The 15,513-nt window shown below is 38.9% G+C and overlaps 1 protein-coding gene across 2 annotated transcripts in view; it reads left to right on the plus strand.

Annotated features, from left to right (window-relative positions):
• The window catches only part of ZNF652 (zinc finger protein 652), a 56,542-nt gene extending 42,512 nt beyond the window's left edge, over nt 1–14,030 (plus strand). Inside the window, exon 6 of one of the 2 annotated variants that reach the window (XM_011382634.2) lies at nt 3,851–4,638. In XM_011382634.2, the coding sequence (XP_011380936.1) occupies nt 3,851–4,362 (512 nt within the window). In that variant the 3' untranslated portion in view covers nt 4,363–4,638. Of the gene's footprint in view, nt 1–3,850 lie in introns of both variants that reach the window. The other variant, XM_023524657.1, reaches the window with a different exon arrangement.
• Nucleotides 14,031–15,513: the final 1,483 nt, after the last annotated feature.

Raw genomic sequence — 15,513 nt, forward strand, 5'->3', positions numbered from 1 at the left:
CTGAAATAGTCCCTGGGTTCACAGATCTTGTAGTCAGGTTGGGGTGATAGACAAGCAAAGCATAATAATGGTTTAGTGATGAAAGCATAGTAAGTACATGGAACTAAAAGTTTGACTAGAGTCTTATGGATTGGGGGTGGGGGACAAGGAGTATAATAAGACATGATACTGGAGAGCAGTAAGCAGGAACCAGATCACATACACAAAAACACTCATAAGCCATGTAAAAAAGTTTGGACTTTATTCTGAGGACAGTGGGAAGGTCTGGAAGGGTTTTAAGCAGAGTATGACACAACTATCTGAAAGTTCACTCTGGCTACAGTGTGGAGAATGAATTAGAGGGTGAGGAGCAAAAATAAAAAGGGTAAACTCAATCAAGTGGATATTGGCAGAAATCCAGGCGAATGATTGTGATGATAAGGACTATGGTAATAGTGAATGAAACTAAAGTGATAGACATGGTAGTAGAGATTGATTAGCTATCAGTGGTGTGGGAAAGAAGAATCAAGTGGTAGTTTCATATTTAGGACTTTTATACCATTTGTAAATATAGAGAATAGTAGAGGGAGAAGCAGGTTTGCCAGGCAGGATAATGAATTTAATTTTTCACTTTTTAATTTTGAGATATCTCTGGGATATTCAGGTGGAAAGGTCCAGTAGGCAGTTTGCAAAATGGGAGAGAGATTTAGGCTAGATATATATAGATTTGCAGGTTTTGATGTTGTTCATGGTTGTTCGTACTAAGCAGACTGGAATGCTTGTGTTTATTGGCCAGATTGCTTTGTCTTTTGAACAGTGCAAGAGACAACTAACCAAATTCTTGCTCCGTTCTATCTTCCCTGCAGATTCTGTGCCTTCTTTTATAATGTTCTTTCTTCATACTGATTACAATGCTGTTCCTTACAATCAGGTTAGCTTTATCATATGTAACAGGTAGTATCTTTAGATGTACTGATATACGTGCTTTTCTAGTTACTTTGATGAAGTTAGCTGTCAGTATATCTTACAGCCACTCATTTACCAGCTCCTCTTTAAAGTGAGACATCGTACAGGTGGTTGATTTCAAGTGTTACATTTTGATTTTTCCTTATTTCAGCCTCATCGTAATTGTACCTCGAGGTTTCAGGGGAACCTTGACATCAGTCATTAGCACGATTAGGAGATGGGGCCTAATGAATAATGAGAGTTAGAGGTAGGTGGGATCATGGACTTATGTCAGGAACAACAAACGTGGACATTAAGAAATTAATAAAAGGTGATTAAGCAGTGAAAAGGACCTACTTTAATTTGAATCCATAGATTTGTGGTAGGCCAGTTCTAATAGTTTTGGTTCTTTCTTAGAAAATCATTATCGCCTAGAAGACTACAAGAGAAAGATGATTAGAGAGATCCAGGATTGCATTCTGGTTTGAGGACATGACAGCAAATTAAATGTCTAAACATTCAATAAACTTTCAGTGAATACATGCTGTTTGTAAATAAAGCATCTAGTGCATCTAAGAAGTGTTAGTGAATCTAGTGGAGAGTGTTTGCTCATATTAGACTAATAATTCAAAGATTAGGTCCTTTGGCTCTGTTTGTATATGGCTGTTGGGAGTGAAAAGTACTAACTCTGGAGAATCCAGTAGGGGGGGTCCAGGAGTTTGATAGGTTATAAACAGCTGTGCTTTTAAAACAATTTATTATAAGTGAATCTTGTTTATTTTAGGAAAACAGAAAATACATATAAATTTAAAAAATAAGACATCAGTTATAATCCTATCACCTAGAGATAATCACCTGAAATATTTGTTGTCTTTCTTTCTATATTTTTTCTATACATATTTTTCATTAAAAGTGGATAATACCATGCATACATTTTTATAACTTGCATGCTTTGAATAAGTGGTTTCTCACATTTTTATAACTTGCATGCTTTGAATAAGTGGTTTCTCACATTTTTATAACTTGCATGTTTTACTTAGTAGATTATAGATAATCTTACAGGTTTTCATGTTAACATTTCTATACTTTTATAATACTGTTTTTAATGGTACTTTCCGTCAGACGAGTATACCATAATTGATTTAATCAATTCCATTTAACATAGAATTTGAAGTTTTTAAGGTGATTGAAGGAAATAGATTAAAAAGAAAGAAAACAAGCTGAGCTCAGAACTCATCTAGAAAGATCAATATGAATCACAGGGAAGAGCCTGGCAGTGGCAGTGATTGAATGAAAAGCTGAAAGATAAGAGAAATATAACAGTAAGAAAATAGTTCTAGTGATAACAGAGAAAACAGAATTCTATCTACTGTCTTAAGGAAGCGAGGGAAATTCGGGCTTCCATGGAAGAAAGGCAACAGGAGATGTCAGTTTTTAAGAGCAGGGAGAAGAAATAAGGACCATCTTATAGGTAAAGAAGTCTTTGCTGCTAGTTATAAGACAGGTCCCAAAGTGGAAGAAAACAGTAAGACAGTAACATTCCTTAGTGTGCACAGGAATAATGCACAAGGCAGTGAGGTGTGAAGTGTTATTATGGTTTATGCGTCGGGAGGATAGACTCTGGAGCCAGACTGCGGAGGTTAAATCCTGGCTCTCTGCTGGCCACAGAGCCAAGTTGAGATAACAAACCTACCTCATAGAGTCTGTCGGTCTGTTCATGTGTCTCTGAGGATCAACAAGGTTAGTAGATATGAAGTGAGTAGAATAATGATGAGCATACAGTAAGATCAATACACAATAGCTATTGTTTATATAGAGTAAGGGAGTGAAAATTGAAGTGACAGCAAACTTTTGTAGCTGGAGTTACTTACCGTAGATACAAGCTACATATACTGAGAATTGATGAAAGAATTGATAAATACAAGCATGTGGTCACCAAAACACATGTTTACAGGTGCTCCACCCCTCATCTCAACGTTCCATATGAAGTGATTAATGGACATAGACTATCATTTTGTTTTCCCCCTATCGTCTAGGTAGAGAAGCAGGCAGACATAGTGTGGGAGTAAGCACTACGTCCAAAGGAAAGTTAGAAAGCTTAAAAATTAAGCTCTTAGAACCTAAACCTGAATTCTCCCTAAGTGCCCTTGGAATTCTGGGATTGTGTTTCCTTTTGGACTCATAGACCCAGTGGTTCTCAGCCAGGAGCAGTAGCCCCCTTCTCAACTCTGCCTGCACCCATGGACATTTGGAAATGGTGTGGGGACAGTTTCGATTGTCAGAATCTTGTGGGGGCATATAGTAGGCCGGCACCAGAAATGCTGTGTGTTCTTCAAATGTGCCAGACAGTCCTACATAATGAAGAATTATCTGGAGAAGTGCCAGTAGCACCCCCATTGAGAAACACTGCAGTGTGAAATTCACATTGTAGGGTGAGTCCAGACAGTATTTTCCAAGTCCAACACCAAAGAGTAAGCCGCGTGCTAAGGATTATGTATGTAGATACAAAGAGACTGATTGGCTCCACAGGATATTTTCAGCAAAGTCTTACTTTTAGTTGGAATGTTAGAAATTGTTTACAGATTGACTTGCCTAAATTTGGAGGCGGAGATCCATCTGTGGTGTTGGTGCCCCTGAGCACAGGAAAGCCTTGTGAACGTTTTTCATGTAGGATGTGAAGGATCACTACTTTAGGTGCCTTTTTTTTTTTTAACCAAGCCTAGATGATAGGTTGTCTGTAAGTTTTACTTGTATCTGCTCTTATTTGCTAAGTCCTAACTTTGGAAGACTCTTTTTTTGTCTATTAGAACATAATGTACCATAAAGGAGAGGAGTGGTAATCTCCTTTTTTAATATGAAAAATAACGTGAGCACATAATTACCACCTAGTTTGTAATCATTTTTTTTGTGTCTGTGTTCTTCTCAGGAGAGAAACCCTTTATCTGTGAAATCTGTGGCAAAAGCTTCACCAGCCGCCCCAACATGAAGAGGCACCGCAGAACTCACACAGGCGAGAAGCCCTACCCATGTGATGTGTGTGGCCAGCGGTTCCGCTTCTCCAACATGCTTAAGGCCCACAAGGAGAAGTGCTTTCGGGTGACTAGCCCCGTGAACGTGCCGCCTGCTGTCCAGATCCCACTTACAACTTCCCCAGCTACCCCAGTTCCTTCTGTGGTGAACACACCCGCAACCCCAGCCCCTCCAATCAACATGAATCCTGTAAGCACTCTTCCTCCACGACCCATCCCCCACCCCTTCTCACACCTTCACATCCACCCGCACCCTCACCACCCACACCACCTTCCCATTCCTCCCGTCCCTCATCTTCCGCCACCTCCAGCTCTCTTTAAGAGCGAGCCTTTAAATCACAGAGGCCAGGGTGAGGACAACTTTCTGCGGCACCTGGCAGAGAAGAACAGTTCAGCACAGCATCATTAACATCCATCTCCTTAAGTGTGTTCTCCACAAGTTATGTGCCCGCCTGTGAGTTTGCGGAGAGGGAATTGGTGAGCACGTCTGTAGCTGTCAGACCCTCGTCAGCCTCCACCAAGAGCTTTGCTATTGTCTTGGTAAATCAACACATCCAAGGAGATGAGTAAGAAGACTACCTTAAGCTCACAGAGGGAACTGTCATCTAAACCAGGGGAACCACCAAACTAAAGCCCAATTTGCTTGCATTTTCTGGTGACTTTTATAAATTTCAAATAACTCAGACTTGTGGAATTTTATAATTTCATATCAGCTGATGAGGTATGCTTGCTTTTATATCCTGGACTTCTCCTCAAAGAGGGGACAGGCCTGGTTTCCTTTGTACTAATCGGGAAGGCTGTGAGATTAATCCAGAGCATTAATTGTATCACTGTGTATCGTAATGAATTCTTTTCAGCTTTTGGTGCTGGCTACAGAGTTGAGCTAGCCATGTTTCACAGAATACCAAGCATTATGGAGAAAGATGGAAATTTTCTTTGGGTAGCTCTCCTAACGCACTCTTTATTTTACTACAGAAATTATTTTAGAGTTTTTGTATAGACTTCTTTAGTAGTCTGTTTCTAAAATGAAATGTATTTCAATAAGCGGTGTAATTTTTTCAGTGTAGCTGGACCTATGTTGTAAAATAGAAAAAATTTTATAATCATCAAAATGTGATTCTTAAAGATGCATATAACTTCTATAGTTCAAAGTTATTCTTACATCCGTACAACTCAAAGGTGCTTCAGAGACTACATGTATCTGAAAGGGTCTCCAGACCAGGCAGGTAGCTGCAAAAATGAGTTTTTGCTTTCAGAACTTGGTGTTAAGTCCTTGGTAGTTTTTAAATCTCCGCTTAACACTCAAGTGTTTGTTGGACTCACTGACGTGTTCTTGTCCTCCATATTTCATTTGGTTCAGTTAGTGCGTTAAATGGAAGATTTGCAAAGTGTTGGACCTTTTCAAGGAAAGTCATCTGAAGTTCGCATGTTTTGAAAATCTGAGTAAAGTTGTTCATTGTCAAGAGGAGGAAGTAGTGGAGATTGTTTCATCCCAGTCACGTCTGTTTCTCACTTCCCTTCGAACTGTGTTCATGTTCAGCCTTTATGGGATGACAAATTGAAGTCTCATAATATACTTCTTGTTTTGAGGCTTATTTTTCTAGAATTGTTATGAAAAGATTAAACAGTACACTAAAATCACAAACATGATGTTGCTGATAGTGGCCGAGAAATTTGGAGGGGAACACAAATTGGTTATGTGTTTTAAAATGTCTCGTATCACTGGGTAGATCCACAAGTTTGAGTTATTCTCCAACACAGTTTAAATTGTCGTGAGAGAAGGAAAACTCCTACATTTTGCTGCCCTGCCCTCTGCAAATAATAATGCAATAGCAGCTTTCATAGGTGATAAGGAGAGCAGCATCTCTAAAACCTTTGTGCAGGTTACTTTTTCAGGTTTGGGGAACTTCAAAAGAGCACAATCAATTGGGAGCTTATTATAGAAAGTCTGAACAGAACGGCTAACCTATAGTTAACTGATCAAATCTATCCAGACTCAGTATAGCTAATAATTTTGTATTTTTTCATCTCAGAGAACTGAGTTCCAAAGCTAAGTCTACTTTCTTCCTCTCCTTCTCTTGATTTTTTAATCTTGAAATTTCTTCATTTTTTTTTACCCCCTCCAGCTCTTAAATCACTGCCCGAATCAGAACCCTGGCTTTTATTTATTTTTTATTTTTATATTAAATATGCAGGCATACTTCAAGCACTTTTCTGGCTGATTATGGAAAAAATGGAACTCTTTCCATTGCGATTAAGTCCCTATTTTTAAAATATTGCATTCTCTACTAGCTCTTTGGTTTAATATTTCCATTTTTTTCTTTCTGATAATGGCTTTTGTCTTCTATAAATGAGCTTAGAAAAAATTTGAAATGAGGCAGAAAAGTATCTCAAAACACACTTTTCTTCCTGTTTGGGGGTGTCATTTCTAAAGAATGTATTTTAAATATCTGTATACATTCTTTGAACTCCCAGGTACCTAAACCAATAAGAAACGTTCGTTCCTTGTTTTTGACTGTTATGTGTTTAGGGTCTGCCTCCCCTCATCCTCACACTCTCCTTCACAGTCCGTGACAAGTTTATGGATTCACACCTTTACGTATACGTACCATTATTTCGTGGCCAAGCCTATAATATTAAAGTGATTTTTTTGGAGATATAAATTATAGCTTAGTTAATTGGCTCTCCCTTATTTTGTTCTAGATAAATTTACAGTATTGGGCAGCCATTCTGAATTCTAAACTTGAGACCACTGAATCAACCATTTTATGAGGTGTACTGTAATTACACTGGAAAATTCAGGTAGTCATCTTTGATTTTTTTTTATTCAAGTGAATATAGCCATAAGAACGTATCTGCTACATAGAAAACCAGTATTAAGCAAATAATCACCACCACCCTTAACAGAAGCAAAAAAAAAAAAGGATGATTATTATTTTTTTTAAATCAGCATTGTTGCGCAATGTAGTTCTTAGTGAAATATATTGTGAAACAAACTGGAAACTTCTCATTTTTTTTCGCCCTGTATACAAGCTTACCTTTTCTCACTTGGGATTTGTGGTCTTCAGGAAAATTGCCACATCAGTGTCATAGTATATGTTTGAGTACTGAAATGCATTAAGAATATTCCAACTTCAATGCTTCTGAATATAAGAACTGCAGGATTAAGCCTTAAACATATTTGTGCATCAGGTTTAACATGCTTGAGACTCAAACTCAGGGTCGAAAATTTGATTGGGGTCCTTTACTAAGATAAAAGTCAACGTGTGGTGTGTTCTCTCTCACATATAGTACAGCACCCCATTACTTCTTCAGAACTTACTCTTACTTGCTATCTGTTTATGGACAAAGAACTGTGGAGGAGTTTGAGTTCTCAGCCCTTATCTGTACTTTAATAAGTGTTTTAAAGACAAGGGCCACATATCAGCATTATACAGATATCAAATTGAGGCTGTTTCTCATTATTTAATTTTACTGTCTTCGAAGGCTTGTATCATTGCTAGGGTTAAGACTTACTTGAGGAAAATTCCCAAGGCCTTTCTTGAGTTGATACTGCCTTTTTTTTTTTTTTTCTTCCTATTTTCTTCTCATAGATTTCTCATTCAAATATAAACTCTTCTTTAGCCTTAATGAAAGGCTGCTTGCTGCTTTCTCAAATCGAGTCAGGTAAGCTCATAGTTACGTTTTTTAATTTGAATGAAATGAATGAGATGAACAGTTTAAAGGCATGTGGCTTCATTTCCACTTATATTTGTGATTTGATTCTTATTTTTAGCAAGCAGGGAGGTCACCACATAAAACTTGATGGTAGTTACAGGAAACCTTCGCAAATCATTTATGTATGCTTTTCCAGTCTACCATGTACGTTACTATTCTAAATTCATGGTTGAGCATAGACTTGACCGTGGTTGTACCAACTTTTTAAAACCTACATTGTTGAAAGTACCTTTTCATTGTGGTTAGACCTCCCTATAATTTCATTATTCCTAGTATACTAACTGAAGGCAAAATTCTCTGAAGAGATGCTTGTAAACTTTGAATTTTCTACTTCTTGAAAATTTTTTCGGTTTTTATGCTTATTGAATGGATATGTTATGTTTAGTTTAATTTTGATTTCACTGGAAGTTTTAAATTTTGAGAAGATCAAGCAGAATAGAAATCCATTGCAGATGTGTATTTATTTACCCCATCTTGCAGATTTCAGTTAGTGAAACACAGATGGTAGGTGGGGTTTTATTGTAAAAAAAAAAAAAAAGAAAACTAAATTTAGAGAAACCTTTCTGTTTGAGCTACTGTACAGAAGAGAAAGCTTTTATTACATTGCTGATCCATATGATGAACATTTTGACGCTGTTCTAGACTGTATGGGAAGTATTTAATGAAAAAAGGGTTAAATTACATTTAAGGATTTTATCAGCTATGTACCATTACAAAAGTCAACTCACTTGGAACTCTTCAGACTATAAAATTGAGCAAGTAAATATTGGGTTTTAATTTTCCTTTGCCTAAGCCAAGATAGGAAATTTCCCAAAAGATCTTTTTTTTCAGGAATGAGAGGTCATTAGCCATTAGAGATAGTGGCATTATTATGCAATAACAACACCCTAGCTAACTTGCTTCTGTCATCTGTAGCATTTATAATAGGTAACGATGACCTTCCAACCCTGGACACTACCTCGTTAAAGCAAACCAGAGATCCTCTCTACATTTTCTATGGAAGCCATAAAAGTTGCCATCGATATATCCACTTTCATAGTTCTATACTTTTATACTCTAGACTTTTTATAGACTTTATGATCAGATCTTTTTGTCTTAGAGGATAGGTTTTGCAAGATTCAAAGGAAAATCAAACTCCTCGATTGTCCCAACTTTGAAGCTTGAGCTTCAGTAAATTTTAAAGAACCTGATAATGTACTATTTATCAAATTCTTCATTTAAGTCAAAACTATTTGCAGAGTTGCCTATTCGGAAAACAAACTTCACTTTCTTATTCCCTAAGCAGAAGCTATATTGTTGTAAGAAACTACTTATAAAGTGGATTTCTACCTTGTTACTCTGTGTATTACTCGATGATGCATATACTATCACAATGTCCCTGGAGTTTTATTTCCATATGACAGATCCACGAGTATACACCTCTCTCTGATCCTCCATAATCTAACTGCAGCTTCAGTCTCTCTCACTCTCTTCCTGAGTGCCTTCAAAAAGCCAGCATCCTGAAACATTCTTTTCCTGGTCTAAATCCTACCTCTGATTATTTCATTCTCCATGAGTGTTGGAATTCACCATATTCCAATTGGTTTGGCTCAACAAAATAGCTAAAACCTTGGATGAGGATTTTGAACGTATTTCTATTTTGTTCCCATATGTCATGTTTGGATTACATTTTTAACTTTTATTTGTATCTTATTCACAGAGTACATCTCTAATGATGACAGATTTTATCCTCTTCCTCTTCACCTTTTTTCTTTCACCAGAAACTAGTTGTTCCTTTAAAATGAAGTTATTGAATATCTCTTTTGAATGTCTTTTTTCTCATCCTTGTCTTCTGAATGCCTCCCCATTCCGATTAAGGGATCCTGAATGCTGCTGTCGCTATGCCCTATTTCTTTATGCCCTCTCTCTTCCAGAAGCATTTTGCAAAATTATACCTATAATTTTATTTTAGACAGATAATGTAAAAGCGCCCTCTGGGTTTATCAAAAGTCCTTTATTGGTTTTTGACCTGCTTCTCTCTTCCTCTGTCCCTTCCAGAAGTGACTTCCAGTCACTTCTTTTTCTACTTGTTCTCATCTAATTAATTTTAAAAATATGATTGATAATATATGAAGGATGTAATAAAAAGGGGGTGGCAGTGTGTTCTCCATGTGATATGAGCACCTTATTAATAAAACATCTTAGCAATTGGCTAATCTTTCACAGTCGAAACTGAAGCCTGTGCTATGTACAGGTCTCTTGCTCCCTTTCAGTTTTCTTCTAAAACTGAAGAGTCTACAGTGAGAAAATTGGATCGAGTTGGTTTTTTATTTTAATTGAATGAAAACTGTTAGGTTGAGTATTTTGGCCTTAGTCAAAATCTTTCTTTTTGACATAAAATCTCATGCCTCTTTCCTTAATAATACTAAAGCTCAGGTTTTCGAGACTAATAACCACATGAAGCGGGGGTCTAAGAAGGCAGCTGTTAATAAATTCTTAGTCCTTTTTGTCTTGTGACAGTATGTTTTGGTAGGACAGTGCAAAAGTGTGACAATTGGTTATGTTTGATAATGAATAAATTCAAGACATTGGAAGGCTTCCCTGGCTATTTGGAATGGGAAGATGAGTTTACAAAATGCGAAAGGTAGATTTCTATGGAAATTACAAGGGTTTCTTGTTTTAAATACTTTATGCTTTGATTTACCTTGATAGTCTCCTATTATTGAGCTAGAAGTCTGCCTCTTTTAGGGAGTTACTGGTTACCTAAAGTAACCACCTTGAAATGTGTGGCTTTTCGGAGTCACAGGCTGTAACAAGTGGAGAGCCACGCCGAGTTCACACTTGGAGGAGTCACATCCTGGAGACAAACTGTTGGCTTGTGTCATGTCTTCTGTGATAGGAAATGTTTGGTGCAAGTATCAAAGGGCCTGTGCCCCTGAGAAATGTCCGCTCCGCTTTCTAGTTCCAGGTTCCTTTTACACTGTTCGAACTCTTCTGGTGAGGTTGAGGGTGTTGCAAATTACTTGAAAATAAAATGATTTGGGAGACATGTAGGAAATGGGAATGCAGCAAGAAGGGGTAGAAGCTGAATTTTGCTTCAGAAGGAAATCTGATACTTGCATTGTTGGTTTTGCTCAGCCACAGAGCCTGTCTCTGTACCGGGTGTGCCAAAGAATCAAGGTGTTCTGAACATTCAGCAACTCTGAATGAACACAGCTTCCTCTCTACCTGTCTTTTATGGGTGAAAGGGCCCATGTGATCAGCAGGACAGAGACACCAACTCACATCATGCAAAGGACGTGAGGCTGTGTTTAATTACATTTGAAGTTGGTGGGAAATATCTTATTCTTTTAGAATCTCTAACCCTCCTAGAAATACCTTGCGTATGCTTGATTATTCAACCCATGAGTTTTTTCAAAAGTGAAAAAGGAACTGTGGCATAAATTTGGTGTTTACTTCTAAAGCTGTATCCCCAAGGATATATATGCAGCTTCTGAAAATCAGATGAGTCCTTCTCAATCTTCCATAATTTTTAATTTGCATTTTATTCATTTCTTCACATGGGCTATGTGATTCTACTCCATCAGCAGTACTGGCTTTGTCCACAAGGGAGCAACAAAGTACTTTAGCTTCTTTATTCTAAGCCTTCTAAAGAAAGATCCCGCTTTTAAGTCTCTTATAGAATGTCATCCTTTGGTTCAGTGCTTATTTATAGACCTTGCTTTTTAAGATATTTTCCCTTATTACTAAGTCCAGTAGTTGCTCACCCTTCATGATACAAACAAAGATCGATCTGTAGGTCAGAGGTCCTTGTGGATCAGGCATCTTAATTAGCCTTTTAAAATAATGATTCCCTGAGATTGAAAGCCAGGACTTTCCTATGGGGGATCCACTGTGTGCTAAACGCAGAGCGGGAAGGCGGCACATCTTTCTTCTTTCCTCCAAACCCCACCACCAGCACAGGACCATCACATCTCTGAGGAGGACAAGATGGCAGGGATAATTCTGGAGTTTGAATGAGGAAATGCTCCACCTGTTCTGCTCCCAATGGATGTCTGTTACACCAGGGAGCAAGTCCTGGAGTCAGGGAGGCCCCCGCAGCATCACTCCTCCCAGTTAGAATTCAGTGTGTGTCTCCTCTGCCACTTACTTGTTTTAGGGCTCCCTGACCATGGGTTTTGTTTGTGCTCTGTGCGGCATCACCGTCACAATAAGCAGCTCGGTGATCGACTAAGGGAAAACACCAGACTGTAACTACATTCCCTGTAGAGCCGGGAGGCATTTGCACCTGGAATGGCCTTCCTAACGGATATCTGCCTGGCTCCTTTTCCCCAGCCCAGTGTGACCCTGAGCAATACAGGTAGATAGAGGTGTCCATTTGTAACTCCAACACTTGACAAAACAAAAAACGAAAAAAAACAAAACTGAAGCTGTGATCGGTTTGGTAACAGGTGGCCAGGTGTAACTCGTTTGTTTTGTTTTTGTTTTCCCCAACAGTACTGAAATCACTTGCACTTTTCCTCATTTCTTATAGAAAAGAAAAATCCAGTTTGCTTGCCAGGAATTGTTTAGTGTTAGGTTTACAAAGCTTATTGTTGAATGTTGAACATTTGTCCAAAGGAGTTTGACAAAACAGAAGCTGCTTGGTCCCTGTTCTGCCTGCTAGGTCATAAGGGTTAAGGCCATGTGGCTGGGGTACTTGTGTGTCAAGTCCAGAAGGGGGCAGTGTCCCTCTCCTACCTCTGCCAAGATGCAATTGAAGGTCAAATTGACTCATGTAAGGCAGGTACTTTTCATGCTGCAAAGAAGTTTAGAAGAGTCTTTCAGTTGGGGATGTGACAGGTAGGTAAGACAGGATCTCTTAAGATGGGAAAGAGACTGGGGAGAGGAGAACTGCTTGGCCCCAGGGAACCGCAGTGGGGCGGGACAAAGCTCCCCTCCTGAATCTCCAAACTAGCCTAGCTTCCCTGAGTCATCTTTTTTCTAGCATCCTGTCAGATCCCTCAGCGTACTGATTTTCTCCCTTGTGTTAACTATACCAATATTATTTTTTTAGCAATTGAAATGCACTTTTTTTATTTCAACTCAATCATGATTTTAAGTATAAAAAATTTATAGACTGTTAAAACTACTTTTTTGTGTATTTTTAACCACTCGATGTAGCATTATCTATTTTATTCTTGTGAGACTCTGGTACAAGGTGTGCCACTTCATGATATTTCCGAGATGCTGGGCCTTTGGATGTGTACGGTAACCAACTTAATGCTAATGTTCAAAGTAAAAAAAAAAAAAAAAAGTAGCCATATCCGTTGTGTGTCTTTCTTCACTGCATTTCTTCCTCATCCTCCGTTGACAACATTTTGAGGTCTCCTTGCTCAATGAATTGTCTTTTTTTTTTTTTTCTGTAAAATGAACAACCCGGATCTGCTTTTATCAGTTGTCTCTCTAGTCCCAGCCCACAGACCCTGCTGACCTCTTTATGAAAGATAACGTGTTTTCAAGGCTGCTGGCCGAAGTTAGAGTGACCAGTTCTTTTTCTTTGGTGCCGCCTGGCTCCATGCTGATTGGTTTTAGTAACACTACTCAGTCCAGCTGAGCAATAATCTAAACATATCCTAGAAAACAGTGTTTGAAAAAACGATCATAATTGAGTCCTGAACTGGTTTGAAGAAAAAAATAAGCACAGATGGAATGGAAACAGCTTACAAAGTACATTCAGTGAAATGCAATGACGATAAAATGTGGCACTTAGGATGAAGTTCCTCTTCCTGCCCATTCCTCTGCCATTCCATTTATTCCACAAATGTTTATCGTATGCCTAATATGGGCTGGGTACTGATGGAGCCACTGGGGTTCAGCAGTGAACCAGACAGAGCCCCTGTTCCAGTGGGACAGTAAATACCTGATACAATGTCAGGCAGGATCTGAGATCCCGGTGAGGCTTGCCCTCAGAGCTATTACTGTAACCAACTGGAATATCAATTTTTCTCTGTCACAAGCCTTTTCAGTTCAGGATCCACCCCATTCTGTTCCATCTAAGGATTCCAGTGAAGGAGTTAACACATATAGAAAGGAAATATTAATTGTTCAAGGTTCTCTTTGTTTAAGACATCTTGGAACGAAATTGCCCAAATCATAGATTACCATTCTTATTCTTTGTCATCTTGTAACTCTGACTATATACTGATGTTAACAGATTTTTTTCATGGATAGAAGGTAGATCCACCCCCTCATCCCAATATGTGCGAAATCAGTGGCTTTCAAACTTTGACCATGACCCATAGTAAGATGTGTGTTTTTCCATTACTTGGCTATCTGATATGCATATCTATGAGCTTATTTACATAAGTGAATTGAGAATTAAAAATACCTTTGTATGTACTGCACTTTGATATTTTCTATTCTTTAATTTTATTAAATTTATTGGAGTGTCATTGGCTAATAAAACTAGGTTCGAATGTACAATTCTATAATACATCATCTGTACATTGCATTGTGTGTTCACACCTAACATCAAATCTTCCGTCACCATATATTTGACTCCCCTTTACCCTTTTCTATCTATCCTGTTTTTTTAAATGCTGATCATGAATTGAATTAATTTGAAGACCCACTAAGACCGCCTGCAGTTGGAAGGGCCCCGTTCTAAGCAGTGCTTATGTGTTTTATTGTATTCCAACAGCAGCCTGAATTCAGTTTTGTACTTATAGAATCAGGTTGTTGAACTGGATCTTCTAACATCGGAAGTCTTACGTGTTCCTGTCGCTGACGGAATCCAAACTCTGCAGCTCCCTGTGCAGACTAGCTGTTGCTCATTCCAGTGCCTGCAGCGGGAACGTTAGAATCTCAGGTTGATTGCAGCCCTTTGTTCTGCCAGCACCAAAGCAACTAGAACAATTTCCTTGCGCTTTAAACATAAACTCCCTTTTCAAGGTCTCCCTGGTAAGTGGTAATAATGACAATCCTCCATGAGTCATACCTCCTTGTGTCTACACCCTTTTGTAGTGTGTCATGCCCCTCCCATTAAGTTCCCACTAAGAGGTGTGGCCATGCTCAACTCCCTAGAACCTGGGCTGGGCTTAAGACTTCTCTGACCAAGAGAACAGAATGTGGCAAAAATTATGTTGTGCAAGTTCTGGAGCCTGTGCCTCAAGATGTCTCACAGCTTCTGCATTTATTCTCTTGGACCAAGACTGCCAAGTGAAGAAACTCAGGCTAGAGAACTGAATGGTGAGAGACTACATGGAGAGGTCCCGGTCATCCCTGCCGAGGCTCCAGACATGTGGGCGAGGACATCTCAGACCCTTCAGCGAGGCTGACCCTCCAACTCAGTGCATAGGAGCCCAGGTGAGGCCAGCGAAATAACTGTCCAGCCGACTCAAAGAATGACTAGAAATTATTATAAGCCACTAAGACTTGGGGTGGTTTGTTACACAGCAGTAGATAACTCGGAGCGGCCCTCAGATTTCAATCTGACAGTTACTGAGATCTTGTAACTTTGCACAGTGCCTTATGCAAGAAGCTTAATTTTTTTAGTCACAACTGAATAGCTGATTTGTTTCTTGGTCTCTGCTACCTCTAGGTCTCTGCTACCTCTAGTTTCCAGTCCGTACTTAGCATCTATGAACTGGAAAGGAAGGCACGTTTCCTCATGTCCACAGCTGATTTCACCAATAGCACAACCATTTCGGAATTCTCCACCCAGGCTTCTGGCCTGCTCTTCTGTGTTCCCAGTCCTATCCTTGGACTTCCTGAGTTAGGAAGTGCCTGATTTTAGAGCCCTCCGACAGATCCCTCAGCCCCTGCGCCTAAAGAATAGTAGCACCCTCAATAGCTTCAATATTCTGCAACAACTTTGAGGCTT

Source organism: Pteropus vampyrus, unplaced genomic scaffold (genome assembly GCF_000151845.1).
Source record: "Pteropus vampyrus isolate Shadow unplaced genomic scaffold, Pvam_2.0 Scaffold486, whole genome shotgun sequence".
NCBI lineage: Eukaryota > Metazoa > Chordata > Mammalia > Chiroptera > Pteropodidae > Pteropus > Pteropus vampyrus.